The sequence below is a fragment of the Nelumbo nucifera genome, chromosome 4 (assembly GCF_055504915.1).
Source record: "Nelumbo nucifera cultivar China Antique chromosome 4, China Antique-T2T, whole genome shotgun sequence".
NCBI classification, from domain to species: domain Eukaryota; kingdom Viridiplantae; phylum Streptophyta; class Magnoliopsida; order Proteales; family Nelumbonaceae; genus Nelumbo; species Nelumbo nucifera.
The window spans coordinates 91,728,831-91,749,705 of record NC_142652.1 but is presented as its reverse complement, the minus strand read 5'-3'; the positions used below and the strand labels follow the sequence as shown (position 1 = coordinate 91,749,705).

At 39.2% G+C, this 20,875-nt stretch overlaps 1 protein-coding gene across 1 annotated transcript in view; it reads right to left on the bottom strand.

Moving 5' to 3' along the window:
• KEU (Sec1/munc18-like (SM) proteins superfamily) overlaps window positions 1-20,525 on the bottom strand; it is a 56,261-nt gene extending 35,736 nt beyond the window's left edge. Inside the window, exons 1-3 of the mRNA XM_010278288.3 lie at window positions 20,164-20,525; window positions 4,082-4,140; window positions 3,075-3,156 (exon numbers count right to left, since the gene is read on the bottom strand). Coding sequence (XP_010276590.1) covers window positions 3,075-3,156; window positions 4,082-4,140; window positions 20,164-20,233 — 211 coding nt within the window. The 5' untranslated portion in view covers window positions 20,234-20,525. The remainder of the gene's footprint in view (window positions 1-3,074; window positions 3,157-4,081; window positions 4,141-20,163) is intronic.
• Between the last annotated feature and the right edge of the window lie 350 nt (window positions 20,526-20,875).

Here is a 20,875-nt window from a genome sequence, read left to right as displayed (position 1 = left end):
ACTTCCCAGCAAAAGCCTTAATTTTTGGAAGTACAGGGCTACACCACACCTCCTTTGATGGAAAGTTCCCTACAAGGTTAGAGGTCCGAAGCAAGGCTCAAAATATCAATACGCTAGTAGTGGCGTATTGAGCAGTACCGATAGCTTTTTTTTTTTCTTTTAGTTTTTTTTTTTGAATTTGGTTCAGAAGGGCTGGTTTAAGGTCCGTCCACCCTCTGAACCGGTCGAGACCCTGAAACACCCCCTGTAGGGGTGTATCGAGAAGCCCCCAATACAGGATGAACCTTGGTCTGAAGTAGAATATTATAGAAAGAAGAGCAATTGAAAAAACCAGAAGGGGAACTTCCAAATAAGATCCTGTTCGAAAATCGCCACCATTGCAAACTCACTTAAATTATCATGTGACCTTGTAACAACTTCGGACTTATCAGGCCCACAACTAGTTACAACCCGCCCAACCTCGCTACTTGGAACAAGATCTCCTGGTTTCGAAGATACCGGTTTAGAACCAGCTGACCTAGTGACTTTAGTTTGAATTAAAGCTTCCCTTACTGGTTCAACAAGCCCTGGCTCAAAACACAAGACCGGGTTGGCCACCTCACTTCCAACCTAGGATTCAAAAACTTCTCCCCATCAGCCCTTGGGTCCTTTGAGCTAGACTTTCACCTTCTTTGTAGTTGATAGCCTGCAGAAGAGAACTACCACATGCAACCTCTGCAACCCTTCCTAGGTAAGGCTCCTTATCTCCCTCTTTTTCAACACCTTGCCTAGGTTTCTCCTTTAAAACAAACTCCTCAGAAAATTTGAAATGATTCAATCCTGTTATGTCATGAAGCCAATCATCTTCAACCCCTAAGCCTTCTTCTCTACTGGCTTCTGTCCAAAGAACTACTTCAATGGAGGCTGCAATCCAGATTGAGTAAACAAGAATATCAGTCCGGACTTCCACCATCCTAGGTATGTCTTCCCGGATCACATCATTGAGTATAGCTGCTGAATGCAAATCGGAAGTAAAGACTCCCACCAGTTTCCCTCCACAAATTGAAGCAGTGGACATGGAAACTTCTTGCTTCCAAAGATGGAAAGGAAGTCTGACCAATCTAATAGTAACACCATCTTCGATACACAAAGACTTCGCATTGGACAGGGGGGACCAGCTTGAAATAAGCATATTTCCATAAATAGACTGTAAATTTACAGCTCCCAACTCCAACTCTTCTTCATCCAAATCAACGAGAGCTTCACGCTTTTCAAAAGGTGTTACAATAATTGTTTCCTTGAGCTTTAACCCTCGACTTATCACCTCTGCTATCTTCTACCAATCATGAATCTCTTGCTTCACTTCAGCTACCAGCATCTTAGTCCAGTTCTTCTTTCCTTCTTGAACATCCCGTCTTACTCTTCCAGTTTCCTCTTGCTGTGATTATAGTTTTCCTTAAATCCTTCTCTTTGGTAACTAAATTTTCCTTTCTTGACATCTTAATTTCTTTGAATGTTATGCAAGCTTTCTTAAGGTGCTCAGAGAAACCCTTAGAGATTAAGGCCTACCCTTTTCCTTCTCTTCCTTCAGGGAAACAAACCAGCTGCTTTCTTCCTTACCCGAAGCATTCAAGCAGGGCAATGAAATTACCTCCGCCATTCCTCCTCTCTGCTTCATATCTTCTTCCTTCCACCTTAAAACTCTTCCAGTCCAAACTTTTTTTTCGATAAGTACAAAGAAAAATTCATTAAAAAAGAAAACAAACAATTACAACCAGGGACAGTGTTGAGAAAACACCTACAAAGGAGCTACAGGAAACAGAAAGTAACCAAAACCCAACCAAAGGCCCCCAAACATCAAGCACCCCAACCCCCAAACAAGGCATCAGCAACGAAGTTCTAGAACCAAGCGACAAACTCATTCCCTACCAAAAACACCACGACTTTCAGCTCCCTAATCTTCAAAGACACCTTCCCACCAACTCTGAACACTTCAAAAAAGAGATTTTTTGCTTCAAACTTCCCTAACCTCCTCCACATGCTCCATGCCAGGCAACGAAGTTCTGGAACCAGGCAACAGACTCATTCCCTACCAAAAACACCCACGACTTCTTCAGCTCCAATATGGTGGATCGGGATAGCAAATGATTCAAAATCATTTTGTTTTCTATTTAATTTTTTACTCTAATATTTTTGTTCTTGACAAAACTATTAAACAACAGAAAATCTTAGATTTACGATCACCATCTAACCCTTTTCCTATATTGGGCCGGTTACATGAACCCTATTCCACCATTACGTTTTTGTTCAGTGCCATATCATCATCATCATCATCTAAGACTGACCCGTTTGTGTGGGTCAGCTACATGAATCATGTTCCAGCATTCCATTCTGTTCAGTGTCATATCCATTGTTAAACTATGGGCCATTATATCATTCCTCGTTACTTCAACCCATGTCCTTTTTGGTCTGCCCCTAGCTTCCTAGCCCCGTCAACTTGTACTAGATCACTTCTTACTGGTGCTGTAGATGGTCTTCTCTACACAAGCCCAAACCATCTTAGTCTACTTTCTCTCATTTAATTACCTATTGGAGCACTAGGTTCCTTAGGCTTAAAGTAAGTCCATTTATTATCCTATCCTTGCTAGTTTTTCCACTCATTATTCACATTCCTGCCACACTTATTTTTTGGACATGTTTCTTGGCTACTGGTCCCACCCAGCTTCTATTTCTATATGCAATGTAAACTTAAAAAAAAAAAAGAGAGAGAGAGAGAAAAGAAAAATAGAAAAAAAACTTAGATTTACAATATCATTCACAATCCAATTCAATCCACCCTTCTCTATGATTTAAGATACAATAACAATTTTTAGAAACTGAAATCTACAATTCTGTCAAACAAAAAAGTAGACGAGAAAACAAGAAAGTTAGGAAACAGATGGTCAACTCAAGATTCATTATGATCTTCTAAAAGCAAGTAATAGACATGAAGTGGTGGTGGGTAAACAACATGCCTTGGGATCAAATAGATAAATCAATATCTAAGAAGAAAATTAAAGTCTAAAATTTTTCAAATAATGCCTTTCGTTGCTTACATGATATTCCTTCCTCTGTGATGTCAGCCATCTTGCAAGCATAAGACATGATCTTGACAGTAACTTTGTCCATGATCAATACCTGTTTGTCATTGGTTAAAATTGACTAGCCTTGTATAGCAGGGATCTCATAGAAATGAAAAGTGCAGAGTTGTCCCATGATTTTCCAAGAAATAGAGTGAAAATCAGCATGGTAATAACAGCCAAACCATAATAAATTACATAAAGATTTTTTTTCTTCTTTTTTTTGGTAGAAACATGAGGTCTTAAGAGCAGAAATTTGGTAGTTGCCACAGAAGTAAAGAAATCATGTTAAGGCAGAAACAGACTGTATTATGTATCAACTAAAAGAAAATAAAGAAAATTTTATTTCAACATCATTTTGCAATAGAGGACCTTTGGCAATAATTTTCTATAGAATTAACAACCAAATTATCATAAACTTGTTCAGTTCAAAAGCTATGAATTTTTATCAACAATTCAAAACTTATGCATCAATAATTCTTACATGAAACATAGCCAGGTGATGGAACCATATTGAACATGGTGAACCCCAGAAATTAGTGAAAACAGGAGTTCTTTTTTCTTTTCTTTTCTTTTCTTTTTTTACCATTTCTTTCAGGGGAAAGCACTGCACAATGTTTCTAGATCACATGCCATTAGTTTCCGATGTGAACCCTAGCCATCCTGTTATGTACATGTATCTGTATTTGCATGCATAACAAAAGGTGCTCTGCTTAGCGAAACTAAAATCATGAATGAATGGGCAAGTACTACAGAAAATTTCTTGCAGGTATACAATAGAGACCCTGAAACCAGCGCTGAACATGAATTAATGATGCACAGCTAACTAATTTAGGCAAAAATGCAGAAACACAATCCTGATCTCTAGCAAACCTGTCACTAACAAAAGAAACAAAATGCACTTCTGCCAACATAACAAATGGATTATATAAGCATCAATGCACTCATTTCTCACCAAAATCATAATTGTAATTCTAAAATACCTTCCAAGTTGATTTTGAGTCTCCTGTCTTGGCCGACCGAAGCATTTCATGTAATAATCCTGAACATATTTACCAATCAAAATAAGCATTGCCTCTAAGGCATGATTATAGAACTATCAAGCTTTTCTAGAAAATTGAAGTGATAAAGTAAATTCCTATTAAGGCTCAGTTTGGAAGGAGTATAAATACAAATATGTAGAGTGCAAAACCTTGTATTTTGTATTGTTTTGTATGTATCTGTACTCTTTCCAAACTGAGCATAAATAACACTCTTGTGCATAGAAACATAAGCAACAAATAAGAAATTTTACAAGTTAAGATAGATAGAAAGGTAATTGTGTATAAGGTATTATATGGCAAAAAATGTGTACATGAGAGGATGTATTTTGATATGAATACACTATTTGTAACATGAATTCATACAAAGAGGTATACTGTTTTTATTACTGAAAAACAGAAGTTGATACAAAGATGTGCAGAAAGTGGTTAGCCTCGGCTAACAACCCAAGGCTTTGATATTACAAATAGATCTCCCTTTACTCAATGACACCCCAATACAAATGCTCTCTGCCCACCCCTTGCCTTGCCAACCTATCTGCTAATCCATTTGCCAATCTAGGCACCCCAGTCAGAGCACCCAAGTATTGAATTAGCTGCTGCAATTATCTTCTGATAATTCTATATTTCCATGTGTTGAGGAATTTGTGCAGATTTATTGGTTAATTTGTTTATTATTTGTTTAGTTAGGGAGTGGGGACCACAGCACACCTGTTGGGACCCTTTAGAGTGGTGTTTTTAAGTATTTTTATTGAGTTTTTTGTGTTAGCCACCCTATAAGGGCATATTGGTCTTTGTACAAATTTTTTACTTAAAAGTATAAATAACAATAAGAGGGGGTGGCCAGATTTGATTGCTCTCTCTTTCTTTTCTCCATTCTTTCTCTTCTTCTCTCTTCTCACAAAAACCACCTCTTTTCTTCATCTTTCTCTACAGTTTTTCTTTCTGCAGATTTCTACTTGGTATCAGACCAATATTTGAGCTTTTCTATGCCTCCCATCCGATCATGCAGCCCTAAATCAGCCAACTGCATGTTGATTTAGAGGGCTGATCGAAGACCTCAAAAGTGCCCAGTTCTTGGATTTTTTGGTGGATCTAAAACCCCTTGTAGCATATCTAGGGTTGATCACCAAAATCACAAAGAATTGGAGAAGGGGGAAGAATCCTAATTGCAGTAGAACCAGTGTTTTAAGAGTGCAAGGTGCAAAAAAAGGCGCAAGGGTCCATTCGCGCCTCAGGCGCAAGGCGCAAAAATAAAAAATAAAGTCTAAAAAATCAAAAAAAAAACAAAAGAAAGCAAAAAATCAAAAAATTATTAAACATAATATTAATAAAAATATAAACTTTAAATTTAAAATAAATGTTTTAAAAAACCCATTATCTAATATTAAAATGCATAAATATAACTTGTAAAGCATATTCAAATGAGAATTCAAAAATAAAATCAAATATATAAAACATTTTTTATAAATCAAATAAGAGAAGATTAAGAAACTTAAATAGTTGTCTTTCTCTCTATCTCCCTTTAACTCTTTTAGTGATCTTCCCTTCATTTTTTTTAATAAGTAAAGAGAAATATATAAAACATTTTCAATCATATAAAACCCACAATCTCTTTTTTTCTCAATTGCATTACTTCAAGTAGTTAATGTGATGTAAAACATATTACATTTCTGATTCTACGAGCCGCCTTTGTACCATGCCCTCGAGGCAAGCCCAAACAAGTCTACGTTAGGACTCTTCAATTTTGACCTAGGATGGAGCGCTCTAGATTTTTTGGATTTATTGGTGACTTCTAAAGGGGGCAGTTCAAGTTCTAGGGCTTTCTAAGGTCTCTGGAGGGAGCGGCAGCCTTTTCTCTTGCTTCTACCGTTTCCCACAAAGGCAAAATCTTGGTGGGAGGAGGTTTCTAAGTACCAAAAGGGTACTTGAGGCCTCCAAAGGATATAATTTTTTCCCGCCTACAATTGTTTTTGTAATCTATTCCGAGAACAATGGAGGGCTGGAGTACTGAGCAAAAGTCAACCCAATGACCTAAGACTAGGTGGAGCAAGTACTAGTGATTCTTTTGGACCTAGGATTATTGTCACAGTTAAATTAGATGGTACAAACTATTTAGAATGGGCACAATCGGCCAAGATGGCTATTAGTGCTCGTGGAAAATTATGCAACCACCTCATGTAAGGAGGGATCTTCCCAGATTATAGACTCAAGAGCATTTGAGCACATAACCAATATGCCTACCCTTTTCAATTCTTACCAGTTGTGTTCTAGTAGAGATAAAGTCTCTATAGCAAATAGTTCTCATGTTCCCATTGCTAGGAAAAGGATAGTTAGGGTGACTAATGGCATTACTTTGTTCTCAGATTCCCATTAAATACCTTTTTTACAATTTTATATTTTTCCCAATTACCTGCATTTCTAGTATTTTGTCATTCTTTGTAATATGCTCATTTTAATCTGATTATATTTTGTATCTCTTCATTCCACCACCAAGTTCCTTTAGCACTTTCCAGTTCCCCTTAAATTCTTTTTTTTATCAATAACAATTTCATTAATTCACCAAAGAGGTTACATAAGGAAGACAAACACACTTATCTTCCAAGTACAATCAAGAAAACAAAAGAATAGGTAGAAACAAAAATGACAACTTAGCCCAAAACATTGAATCCCTTTCTGCCCCTTGTTTAGCTAAACCATCAGCTAGAGAATTGGCTGATCTTTTGACCCAACACATTTTAACTTCCATCTCCCGCACCAGCCACTTAAATTTCCTCCTCTGATTACTGTACCTCCATAAACCATTGTTGTCTGCATTCAGCCACCCTATCACCACCTCCAAATCCCCTTCAATTAAGAGTTTTCTGATGTTCATCTCCCTGGCTTTCTGGACTCCTTCCATAACTGCAAAGATCTCAGCTCTAAGGGAGTCACCCACTCCAACTGGGCCTGAGAACAAGGCAAAAATGACCCCATTCTCATTAGACATCCCTTGCTACTTTCTTTAAGTAGTATGCCATTTCAAGCAATATATCATTAGTCTTTTCCATCTAAATCTCGTTTTCCTTATTCTATCAACCAACCTCTAAATTGAGCTAGTTATTCTCCTTTTAGGATTTCCCACCTAATTCTTGGACACCTATTTTTTCCTCTCTCTCTCTTTCATTTCTTAATGTGCACATCTATTACCACTAATCTATATTGTTTGGTTAAGCATTCCACCTTCCCCTAGAATAACTTTGCAATCCTTACAAATCATTCGTTATATTCTCCTAGTAAGGAAAAAATCTTTTTGACTTATATTTGATCCACTTTTTTATCAATAATAGAAATTTTATTAATAACAAAAAAGAATCAAGTACAACAACCAAGAGGAGGGGTAAACTCCCTTAACCCTCCCCAAGATCAACACTAACATAAAGAGTTACAAACAAGCCCATATAGATTGAGTCCTCCCTACACCCTATTTGGCTAAGGCATTTGCAAATGAGTTGGCACTCCTTTTGACTAGGGGTAAGCACTATTCGGTTAAAACCAAAAAACTGAACAGAAAATTTCAGTTTCGGTTTATTCAGTTTTTTGGTTAAATAAGTTCGGTTAATTCAGTTTTTGGTTTCGATTTTTAAAACTAGAAACTTGGTTAACCAAACTTTCTATTATTATATATAATATATTTATATATTAATATATAATAAAATGATATTTGATTTCATAATATATATTTTATAATATATAATATATATTATATGTTATAATATATGATAGAGTATATATTATTAAAATTCGATTTTAACCAAAATAACTGAAATTTTCGGTTTTTTTTATAGATAATGATAATGAAAATTTTAGTAAATAAAGAATTAAGTATTCATCATACAATTCCCCACAAAGAGGCGCGAGGTGCAGCCTCCAAACTACATCATAAAGCTTACAATTGAGCCCAAAAGAGCTGATTCCTATGTACTCCTAGTTTAGTTAGAAGGTCTGCCAGCCCATTTGCCGATCTTCTTTCCCATTGAACTGTGATTGAAATATTTGAAGTCAGCCACTTAAATCTTCTCAATGCCCCCCTGTACGGCCAGGCTGCCGTCTCTGGTTCTTTTAGCCATCCAATAACCAATTTGGAATCACCTTCAATCATTAAATGCTCCACTGCTAACTCTCTTGCATATTCTGCTCCTTGTAACACAGCTTGGAGTTCTGCATTTACAGAGTCTCCCCACCCTACAGGACCAGAAAATAGTGCTACAATCTGACCCTCATCATTTCTGAAGACTCCCCTTATTCCACATGGCCCCGGGTTGCCCAAACAACTGCCATCAAAATTTAGTTTAATGACACCTGCATCAGGAGGCTTCCAATCCACCACCAGCTTGCTTCTGATTGCAGAACTTTTAGCTACTTGTTCCCAATTTCTCCTAATGCCAACGTAAGTGTGGATGGAAAACAGATCAAAGGATTTTACCCAACTTATGGCCCTACATAAGATACTTTCTAACACACATGTTTGATCCCTCTCCTTGTCCCTCCCACACAGTCCACACCAAAGCAGCTCTAACACACCTCCACAAAACTCTTCCTCTTCTCTTTGGCCACCTAAAAGTTGTAGGATCAAAAAGATTGAAATCTGCACCAGTTCTATCCACCTGCACCCAAGAAGATCAAAAAGTTTTTCCCAAAGGCCTACAACAAAAGGGCAAGTTAGGAGAGATATAAAGACTAGGTCTTCTTTTTTGCAAAACATCCAAAGTGTTGATTTTCCCGAGGGAGACTTCCCAACAAAGGGCTCCAACTTTAGGAGGGACAGGTTTGGACCTGGCAGTTTGGAAGAGAAACTACATTTCCCTTGGAGGTCGGATCACTTTAATTAGAGCTACTCTTGCGAACTTGCCAACTTACCTTCTATCTGTCTTTAGAATGCCACAAAAGGTGATTTTGAAGGTAGAGAAAGTCATGAGGGATTTCTTGTGGGTGTCAAGGGAAGGGAGGAAGGATCATGTGGTTAGGTGGGAAATAGTGTGTAGGAGGAAGGAGCAGGGGGGATTGGGATTAGGCAATCTAAGGAAGAAAAATACATCATTATTAGGTAAATGGCTATGGAGGTGGCCTCTAGAAAGGGAGAGACTTTGGCATAAAGTGGTAAGGAGTGTGCATGGTGTTGCAGACAATGGATGGGATGCTGGTGTATCTTGGCGTGCTATGCTGAAATCCCCATGAAAGGCTATTCATAGTATTCTTCCCGTTTTCTTGAACCTGATCAGGTATGATGTTAGTACCGGAGATAGGGTTTTGTTTTGGGAGGATGTTTGGATTGGTGACTGTGCCCTCAAGGACCTCTTTCCCTCCTTGTATTCCATCTCATGTTTTAAAAACGAGCCAATTCAAAGGTTTGTATCATCATCCTTTTATTCTGGCATAAACTGGAATATGGGTTTTAGAAGAGGTTTGAGAGATTCTGAGCTTGACCAGGTTGCTTTGCTCCTCAAAACTATTGATTCTCTTTGCTTGGACCCTCCTTCTGTAGACTCCCGTATTTGGAAGCCATTACCTTCGGGTTCCTTTTCTTGTGCCTCTTTCTTTGCTTCCTTGTGCTCCTCTCCATTGCCTCTTTCTTTGCTTCCTTGTGCTCCTCTCCTTCCAAAATCTTCCTTCTCTTGGATTATCTCCTAGAGGCATACCCAAGTACTTCAAGGGCCAGCTAGATGTAAGGCAACCTAAGGACTCTACTACCTCACTCAATTCCTCCATCTCCAAATTTACCCCCACTACACAATTCTTTTCAAAATTGATCTTCATCTTCGACACGCATTCAAACAACTTTATTACTCCTTTCAAGTTTCTAGCCTTTGAGGGATCTCCAAACTCACAAAAAATGATTGTGTCATCCGCAAATTGCAAGTGTGACACCACAATACCCTCTCTTCCTACCCTCCATCCTCTAAAAATATCCAACCCATCAACTCTCGAAATAAGCCTACTAAATACATTGGCTACCAAGGTGAAAAGGAAAGGAGAAAGAGGATCCCCTTGTCTCAACCCTCTAGAGGCTAGAAAGAAGTCTCTAACCACTCCATTAACTAAAACTGAAAAATGACAAGTTTTTAAACAAGCCCCAATCCAGCCACACCATTTCTCTCCAAACCCAAAATTCCTCAGGGCTTCCAATAGAAAAGACCAATCAACCATGTCATACGCTTTCTCCAAGTCCAGTTTACATACAAAACCTTTCTTCCCCCTTCTCTTGAAGTCCTCCACGCATTCATTTGCTATCAAGATTTGATCTATGATCTGTCTACCTTGAATAAAGGCCCCTTATGATTGCCTTATTAAAGTTGGCAGGGTTGATTTTAACCTTAACGACAACACTTTGGCCAAAATTTTATAAATGCTCGTCACTAGACTGATAGGTCTAAAGTCTTTCGGTTGAACAGCCTCTCCCTTTTTAGGGATCAAAGCCAGGAAGGTAGAGTTGATCCCTGGACTTATAAAGTGAGTTTCCGCAAACTCCTCAAATACTGCCAACAGATCTAACTTGATGATATCCCAGCAATCCTGAAAGAAAGCCATAATGAAACCATCAGGTCCAGGAGCTTTAGATCTATCCATTGAAAACACGACTCCCTTTATTTCTTCCAATTCAAACTCCTCTTCCAACTGATTTGCCACCTATGAGTCCAATCTAGGCCACTCTAGCCCATCTACTTTAAGCCTCACATCCCCCCGTTTTTTGTAAACTGCCTTGAAATGATTCGTAAAAACATTAGCAATCTCCTCTTGATCATCCACTACTTCGCCATTAATCTCTAACTTTTCCACGAAGTTTTTTATCCTTCTTCCATTAGCAGTTGCGTGGAAAAATTTAGTATTACCATCCCCTTCCTTAATCCATTGATGCCTTGATTTTTGTCTCCAACACATCTCTTCCCTTAGCACTATCTCTTCCAATTCCTTCTTTATATTCCATCTTAAGGTCCTTTCTTCTTCTAAGAGAGAGTTGTGTCCTTCTTTTTCATCCAAAAGTTCATTCTGGGAAATAACACTTAATTTCTTCTCCTCCACTCTCCCAAAATGCTCCATGTTCCACTCTTTAATTTTACATTTTAGCCTTTGAATTTTCCTGTGAAATTTGACACCCCTCCCAAGGGTACCCACCACTTCTTCACTCCACCACTCTTTGACCTTTTGGGTAAAGTCTGGATGTGTTCACCACATATTTTCAAATCTGAAAGGTTTAGGCCCACTCAGGAAATTCCTAGTTCCAATGCTTATCGGCCAATGGTCTGAAGTGACTCTTGGCAAGGCCCTAGCTGATAGACCTAACCAATGCTCTCCCCAATCTAAACTAAAGATGAACCTATCCAGCTTAGAGCATCTTGGGTTAGACTGTAGGTTGGACCAAATGAAGACAGCTTGTTGGAGGGGGATTTCTAACAAACCACACTCATTAATAAACTCATTGAATCTCCTCATGCTAATTGTGATCACTTGATTGGGGTTATTGGTCTCATTTGTAAACCTAATCACGTTAAAATCCCCACCTAAACACCACGGACCCTCCCACAAACCCCTTATATCATAGAGCTCTTCCCACATTTCGCCTCTCTCTCCATATCTATTCGGGCCATAGACATTCGCCATCACCCAGGTAAACTCTTCTCCCACACCCTTAAATTTCAAAGAAACCGTAAACTGACCTATTAGCTCTTCCATTGGCTCCACTATCTCTTTCCTCCACAAAGTCACTAAACCTCCCGAAGCTCCGCAGGACGGCAGAAAAGACCACCCTACTCCTCTAGAACACCACACACTTCTTACCCATTTCCTATCCCAAACTGACACTTTTGTTTCTTGAAGCAAGACTATATCCAGGCTTTCCTTTCTAATCAAATCCTTTATTACCATCCTTTTCCTAGCACTACCTAACCCTCTGGCATTCCAGCTCAGTATCTTCATTGAATTACTTAAATTTCCACCCTAGACACCACCATCCCTTACTTGGTTCGTTTCCTTTTTTCCCCCCTTGTACTGAACTCTAAGTCTGCTGCCACATCTGATTTTAATCTTTCTACCTCCGAAAGCTTCCTCTTTCTTGGACGATCTTTTTCCTTCTTTCCCTTCTTTTTGGAATATGCTATGACACTCACTACTTCTTTCAGTTTCAAGCCCATCTCTTCAACCACTTGATTCATCGGTGGCTTCCCCATTCCCTCACCCTCATTCCTTTCCTTCCCTTTTCTCTGGCTAGCCTCCTGTAGATTCAAGTCTTCTTCAATGTATCCAACTTCTGCAACCCTCCTAGTCAGCTCCTCAAAGGAATCACAGACTAAATCCCAGATTTTATCACCTTGTGCCTTCCATTCAGCTTCCATACTCCCTCCATTAAACCCTTCTTCCTTATCTCTAACTAGAACCTGCTGGATTGTGGTAGACAATGGAAGGGTCTGGATAAAATTTGTTGCACTCATAGAAGGCTCATTAGTATTCTTAAAATCAAAGACTAACATACCTGGAGAGGATGGTTTTGTTGAAGGACTTCCAAAGAAAGTTTTTGTCTTGGGACTAAACCTACAAGAACCGGTTTCCGAAGGTTCAGTGGTAGACTGAAGTTGAATGGGCGGCTGAACTTGAGAAACCGGTGCCCCCTTACTGGTTACACCCCTACTTTGCTCAGAAGAACAGTTAGAAACCAAAATTGCAACACCCTGCACCTGTTGAGACCTCGAGATAGCTTCTGGATCCCCCGGGCAGTGTCCAATATCCAGGCTGGTTGGCATCTCTTCTTCCCTACCCACCTCCAAGGTGGCTTCAGAGGTGATGATAATAGTCTCACCGTCATCTTTTTTGCCTTCGTCTTCCTCCAAGAAAAGCAGCTCTATGTCAAAACTTTCATCCCCTCGAAACCCAAGGGATTTCTCTGGCCGAACACTCCCAATACTTGAAGTTTCAGATTCATCAAACTCAAAATCTTCCTCACTGAGTTCCAAAAAATCGTCCTCCTTTGCTACACCCTCTGTTAAACCGGCTCTCTTGTTTCTTGGATTACGTCTTTCCGGCGAGCCTAGCTCCGGCGCTAACACAGGTATCCACAGCAACGAGCTGAAACTTCCAGAACCTCCCCTCCCTGCGTCCCTTCGAATTGGAGAAGATGATGGACCAAAGTTAGAGTCCATCATCTGTCCCTTTAGTTGGTCCACGTGACCACTTAAGTGGTCACATGACTTCATTTTAAGTGGGCTGGTTGGGCCAGACCCAAACACTCCTTTAAAGACTTGTTGACAATCAGCCTTTGAAATGACTTGGCCCACCCCAACTACCCTCTTCTGGGCTGCAGTAATCCCTTGTGCCCACGTGAGCCCACCCCACCTGCCCTCTTTAGGCCCATTAGAACAACTTTCCCTATGGCTAAGACAAGTTCCCTCTTACTTGTGCCCACGTGTCCCTCTACTCTTACCACCTTACCCCCTTGCTTTTTTAAAGAATGTTTCAGTCCTTTCTCTCCACCTTGACTAGAACCACTCTTATTTGGTGAAACCTGTCAAATAGCCTTCTCCCTACTCCCTCTTTTTGTCAGAACCTGAGCATAAGACCTGTAGCTCACCACCTTTTCCTCTTCTCCTAATGGCTCTTTCCCCTTGGTTGCTAGTAACTTTCCTTTTGAGTTATCCTTTCCCAAGAATACCATTTTAATACAAGTGTCAGCCAAATTTGAATACACCAATCCCTCACTTCCACATAGCCTTTCTTCTTCAACCTTCTCATCCTCCTTCCTTCTCCCCTCACTCCACAAGGCAACTTCAATGGTTGTAACCAGCCAGGCTACATAGAACACTCCATCAACCATCAGCTTTACTGAACGAGGGTAATCTTCCAGATGCACATTACTCAAGCAAATTGCAACTGAATGGAGGTCTTCCACAAAGGAACCTTCTAGTCTTGCCTTACACAGAGCAGCTATAGAATCAAACATCTCTGAGGTCCAAAGATGAAACGGCAGACCCAATATCCGAACTATTACTTTGTCCCTTGCATGCAGATCCTTAGAGTTTGAATGAGGGGTCCATTTTGTGATAGATACAGAAGCTGATTGCTATTTACAACACAAAGCATATAGTTGTAACTCCTCTCCAACTACCTCAAGAAAGGCCTTACAAGACTCATAGGGGATTAAGATAATAGTACAGTTCAAGTTTAACTTCTTTAATAACTCTTCTGCAACTGTCCTCCAATTTTTCGGAGGTACTGTAGAAGTTACTATAAACTTTTTCTCCCACTCATTCTTGAGCTCATTGCATACTATTCTGCAATCTTTTGCTGCTTTACCCAGAATTTGTACACTTGCAACCTCTTTCTGGAACTCTTGTTTCCTAGCTCCACCAACTCCATTCACTACCTGTAACTATTCTTCCTTCTCACAGCTGCTACCTTCTCCAAATCCCTCTCGGGCAAAGAAGTCCTTCAAAACAGTTGACACTTCTTTCCATCCAATCCCCAACTTTCCTTCAGGGAAACAAACCATTTGTTTTTTTTTCCTTCCCCAAAAAACTCCAACAAAGCCACAAACCTTCCTCTAGAGTTCTTCCTCCTCTCTCCTACCATTAACCTCATTTGATTCTTTGCACTCTAACTTTCCACTCACCTGAACTGCTTTCTCCAAGAATGTTCGAAACCAAACTACAGCTTCTTTCCCAACTAGTAATACCATAGCCTTGTTTAGTTCTTTAATTTTCAAAGCTTTCTTCCCTTTCACCCTAAAGCTTTCAAAAAGAAACTGCTTAGCCTCAACCTTCAAGGTTCTTCTCCAGCTTGTTGACATGATAAAATCTCCTTACTCCTTCAATCCTCCCCTAGCCATCTCTCAGGTATTGAATGTAATAGGTCAAGGGTTGGTATCTCCCTTACGAATTTTCAGTTTTTATTTTTTAGTTTGGTTTATTCGATTCGGTATTTAACCAAATAAACCGAATGCTCGCCCTTACTTTTGACCCACTGAAGTCTTACTTCCATACCTCTAGAGAGCCATTAGAATTTCTTCTTTTCATTTACAAATTCCCAGAGACCATTCTCTTCCTTTTCTAACCAGCAAAAATAACTACCTTGGAATCGCCTTCTATGATTAGATTGTGGATATTTAATTCCTTTGCCCTTTTTAACCCTTCTAAAGAAGCCAAGATCTCAGCCCTGAGAGAATCACCAACTTACTCAGAGAATATAGCCAACACCTGTCCTTCCTCATTCCTGAATACATCTCCAATACCTGATGGCCCGGGTTGCCTTCACTGCTTCATCAAAGTTTAACTTTATGAACCCTTCAGCTAGTGGAGACCACAAGGGATTAGAGACAGCTTTCCTAGGTGCAGATTTGGCCACTTCCTCCCAATTATTAATCAGCAGCCCTGTTGGAATATCCTCAAACATTTTCAAGGATTTCACCCACTGAAGCACTCTAACTGTAACAACCTCCAGAATTGCACTTAAGCTCCATTCCTTATCTAGGAAAACCCTTTGATTCCTTTCTTCCCACATTGTCCAGCATATAGCAGCTCTGGTGCATCTCCAAGGTACTTTACCCCTTCTCTTCATCCCACTTAAAACCGAAGAGACAAACAAGCTTTGTAAGTCCGGGAGAGGAGTCTACCTACAACCAAACAAAGAAGCAAACCAATTCCAAATAGATAGGACAAACAGACAAGAAATTAATAAGTAGTAACAGCTCTCACCATTGGCCTTGCACAGAAATGCACCAGTTGAGAGACAAGCACCAAGAAGGTCTTTTTCTTTGAAGCAAATGACAAGTGTTGATTTTCCCCAAGAGAGCTTCCCAACAGAAGGCCCCTATTCTCGGAGGAATTGGCTTTCCCCACACTTCTTTAACAGGAAAAGGCAGCCCAAAATTGGCGGAAAGTTGGTTCAAGACTCTAAAGAAAGAGGCACAAGAGAAGGAACCAGAGGGGACTAAAATCCATATTCTACCATCAGGTTTTGAAGGGTCCAAGAAGACTTCTTGAAGTAGGGTGAGCAGGCCCAACACATGGTCTAGTTCTAAATCTCTAATCCCTCTCCTAAAGCCCAAATCCCAATCAAACCCTGAAGTTGAGACAGAGGGAATCAAGAGAGAAAACACTGAGTCATCCTTAAAACTTGAGATAGAGAACAAAGAATGAAATTGATTAGTTCTCAGTCTTGAATGAGATTGTAATCTGAGGTGGCCCTAGGCAGCCTCTAATGGCCTAGGCTCCATTGTATTGTTCTTTGATTTAATAAAATACTTTACCTTCTACAAACAAAGAAGGCAATTGAACTTTCAATCATGACTCACCCACCCAAACATGTTCCCAGAATTTAACAAGGTCCCTTGAGCAAAGATTGTACCTGTCGAATGGTAGGAAAAGAGGACGAACAGCAGGTATAGACCTCCAAGGAGAAGCATTTTTAGCTCAAGCCAGCACTCCAGCATCCCAACCATCAGCCGACAACCCATGAATGCTAAAAACAGCCTTAGTCCACAATTTCTCCTTGTCCAAAGGCAGCCTCCACAACCACTTCCCAAATGGAGCTTGGTTTCTCTTCTGAATACTCCCTAAACCTAGACCACCATTAGCTTTACTCTTGCAAACTAAGTCCCAACTGACCCTATGGTCCTTCCTTTGCTCCCCAGACTCCCACAAAAAACCTCTCATTAACTTTTCTAGTCTTTTGCTCACACCCACTAGAATTTTAAAAACATGTAGGAAAGACACCGGCATATTTGCCAAAGTGGACCTAATCAAAGTGAATCTCCCTCCCAAAAATAAGTAAATTTTCTTCCAAGTGCTCATCCTTCTTTTGGATGTGTTTAGAATTGTCATATCATAAGCTACTGCATTTTTCTATCAATAACTAAAGCTTTCATTAATTAAAGAAAGATAAGAGAAATACAACACACTTGGAGATAAAACGGCTCATCTCCAAGATCAAAAATAACAAATGAGCCTAAAACAATTGAGGTCTCTCAACCCCTTGATTTTCCAAAGCATCAACCATGCCATTAGTCATCCTTTGGACCCAATGGATTCTCATAAGCTACTACAAATGCTAAGATTGTATTTCCTATTTTATTCCTCTCCCTAAATGCAAATCCTTTATGCACCATTTCATATCTTGCACTTCTTTTCCCCACATGCCCATTTAAGTCACCTATAAAAATCTTATTTTCATTGGAGTTTCTTGGATTAATTTTTCTAAATTTTCCCAACATTGTTTTTAATGTTTTCTTCTAAACCCATTTGAGGTGCATATGCACTAATAATGTTAATGATTTCTTCACCTAAAACAAGTCTAATTATAATTATTCTATCTCCAATTCTTTTAACATTTACAATTTCACTTATTAAATCCTTATTTACTAATATTGCTACTCCATTTCTATTATTTACTTCTCCCGTGTACCATAACTTGTATCCATCAATTTCCTTAGCTTTTTTTACCCTTCCATTTAGTTTCTTGTAAGCATGCAGTATTATCCCTTCTCCCCTTCATAGTGTCTAGCAACTCCATAGACTTTCCTGTTAATATTCCAACATTCCTAGTGGCTAAATGAAGTTATACCTCTTGGACTAGCTTCTTTACCTGGCATCTATCCAGGGATGCAAGAACCCTTGCCTATTTAACACCCAACCAGGCATTATTGTCGTAGGACATTTACAAGGACCGTCCTAGCAAACCCTTACCCATTCAACACTACAATCAGGTTAGGATGTAGTGCATCATTTCCGAAGAACGCCCTACTACCCTAGCATAAGCACAAAAAGACAAACCAGGATCCATGTTCATGAGAGTTTAGGAAAAGATCTAGTGTCGTTTGCCAACCTGATGCATCCCTCATTCATCTAGGCTTGGGAACAGTGGTATAAGACAATCTCACAATTCAAGCACGTGAAACTTTCAATCTCTTTATTTCTTTCCCGATTGCATTACTCTAATTCTGATTAATTTGTGATTATTTTCACTTCTAAGTTTAGATTTATGAAAATTGTGGGAACTAATTCTTTTTCAAGGTTTATAACTCATTCTAAGGATTTATTCTTTTAGCTTCAACAAAAAAAAAAAGAATCATATTTGGTTCAGAATTCATCGTTCAAACAAAGATTCTTTGGAGCAGACCCTCTGGATATCAAGGGCCCAAACGCAAACTGGCCTTATCTTCATATGAAATAAAAACAACTTTTAAACCTTCACGGAGAGAAATGGCATTAATACTTTAAAATTAAACATCTCTCAACTCTCTTCTAATCCCAAAATTCCAATTTAGGCCAGTCTTAATGGACTCACCAAAAGATAAACAGACCAACTATTGAAAAATAATAAATGGAAAAATCTAGAGAATCTGGGGAGGGGGGCCATTAATCTTCCCAAACCTGATTGTATCTTACCATATCATGTCAATTCCAAAATAAGTAAGTAAAAAAAGTAGAAAGAGACTCTATTAGCAGATTTGCATTCCATCCATTTCAGTACAAACTGTATTTGCTTATACACTCTGCAGCTCAATAGGTAAAATCCAAATGGAAGTTTTTCAAACAAGTTTAGTCTCTCAGTCTCTCTTATATACATAAGTACCTAAGTCCCCTCCATCTTCTTTGTTCACACATATATACACTACCTTCAGATTTATTAAATGATCTCTAATCGCTTCCCACAGGCCCACAGAAAGTGCAACTTGTTCTTATTCTATTCACTATCTTGATTGGAGTGCCAATTACTGATATACATAATATATACACAACGACACAACACATTATAGAATAGGCTAAATTTCTCTTAATGTCATTTTGAGAAAGAGCCAAAGTAGCTCCTAATTGTACTGTTATTATGCCCTGTTTGGGAGTGCTTATTGGATAAAAAAATGTGCTTATAGGATAAGCACTTTCTCAAAAAAAAGTGTGATAACTGATTATTAATAAGTGCTTATGAGTGTTGGCTGAATAAGCACTTCTTTCAAACAGAGGTAGTATAGATATTTTGAAAATTACGTGGTGGGCCAAGATGGGCCACAAACTTAATAAGCACTTATTGAAAAAGCACTTAAAAATAAGACAAATATTTGGCTTCTTCAAAACAGGCTTATTTTCTGGAATAAGCACTTATTTCAGCTTTTTTCCCATATGCACATAAGTGCTTATTGGTGCAGTCCCGGCCAAAATAAATGCTTATTTGAACAAGTACTTAAAAGTAAGTACTCCCAAATGGGGGCTATCCCTATCAAAGAAATAAGAATCATTATGTAAGGTATGACCGTGAAAAGAGGACGAAGCTGGGCTACAAGAAAAATTCGGGCCCCTACCATAGTAACAGCACGTACAACAGTTGAAATAGGAGAAGGTCCTTCCATGGCATCAGGTAACCATACATGAAGGGGGAATTGTGCAGATTTAGCAATTGACCTAGGATTGCCTCAGTGGAAGACCTAGATACCTCAAAGTTAAACCTTCAAGGTGTAGATTATGCCGATTCCCACCTACCCTACCAGGAAAAGATGGCAGCATATTTCTACAAGTATCTGGAAGGTCACCTTTTTGTCCTCCTTTTTGGTTAACCACCATGGTCATTATTATCTAGCATAAGCAAAGTGCAAACATAAACCATCTCCAGGGCAGCAATAGCAGTTACATGTGTTTAACGTCGAGATTCAACAGTCACCAATTGTTCTTACATCGAAAATGAGAAAGAAGAAATATAAGCGGAGCCCATCCTCGCTTTACACCCAAAATATTACAAACAAACAAAAGAAATGCCTCTCCATGCAACATGCCATTAACAAATACACAGCATGACAGCACGAATTAAAACAAATTAAGATTATGTAAGACGGATCTAAGGAAGCAAGAACATTAGTGCCAAGATGAATGTCAATCACCACTAGAACTAATAAGAGAAATTACAAACAATCATCGTTGATCAGTAAGATTGCCGGAAGAGACGACTAATCCAAAGCCTAGGGGGCGAACCATAGTTAAAACAGAAAGTTTGAGAAAGAAAGAGAAACTCACTATCGCGGCTAATTTGCTTGAAGTTCTTGTACTCTCCATGAGAGGACGTATCAGAATCCGACATTGACATGATTGAAGCTTTGATCTGAAACTCTTCGCCGATCAATCAGTTAATCGATCTGCAAATCCAAAAATGAAAATGTCTCGAGACAATTGGAATCTTCGAAGGTAGAAAAGTTGCGTCTCGTTGCGTTGGTAGAGACTGGAAGGGGAGAAAAATTGATTTGTAAAAGGTCAGAATTGGAGGACGAGTTGACCGCCGAACATCGAACTGGTAAAAATCAGGAATTTCGCTTTCCCTCCTCCAGGAGAGACGAGCGAGAATCCACGAACTGGAGTCGCACCCAAAATCTAAACAACCCGACTTTGGAGCAATAAAAATGCTTCCATGTACAATGCACCAACTCCGTTTTCGGGATTGCTTGCGGAATTACTGTTTTACCCTTTTCGTTTTACACAATTTGGCGTTCAGCTGTACTGTTACGGGTCGGGTGGCACTTTCCAATCATTTAGCAGGTGGGTCCGAGTAAGATTTAATCCAGATCCGGGTGCATCCTAAAACGAATCCGATACGAAATCTCATTGGATTTAGGAATTTCGGATGGGATTTGGTTCTATCGAAATCGGAATTCGATTTGGATTTTAATGCAAGAATGCTTTGCTGTCTTTAATTTTTAAAAATTAAAACTAATAAGTTAAAATAATAATTAAT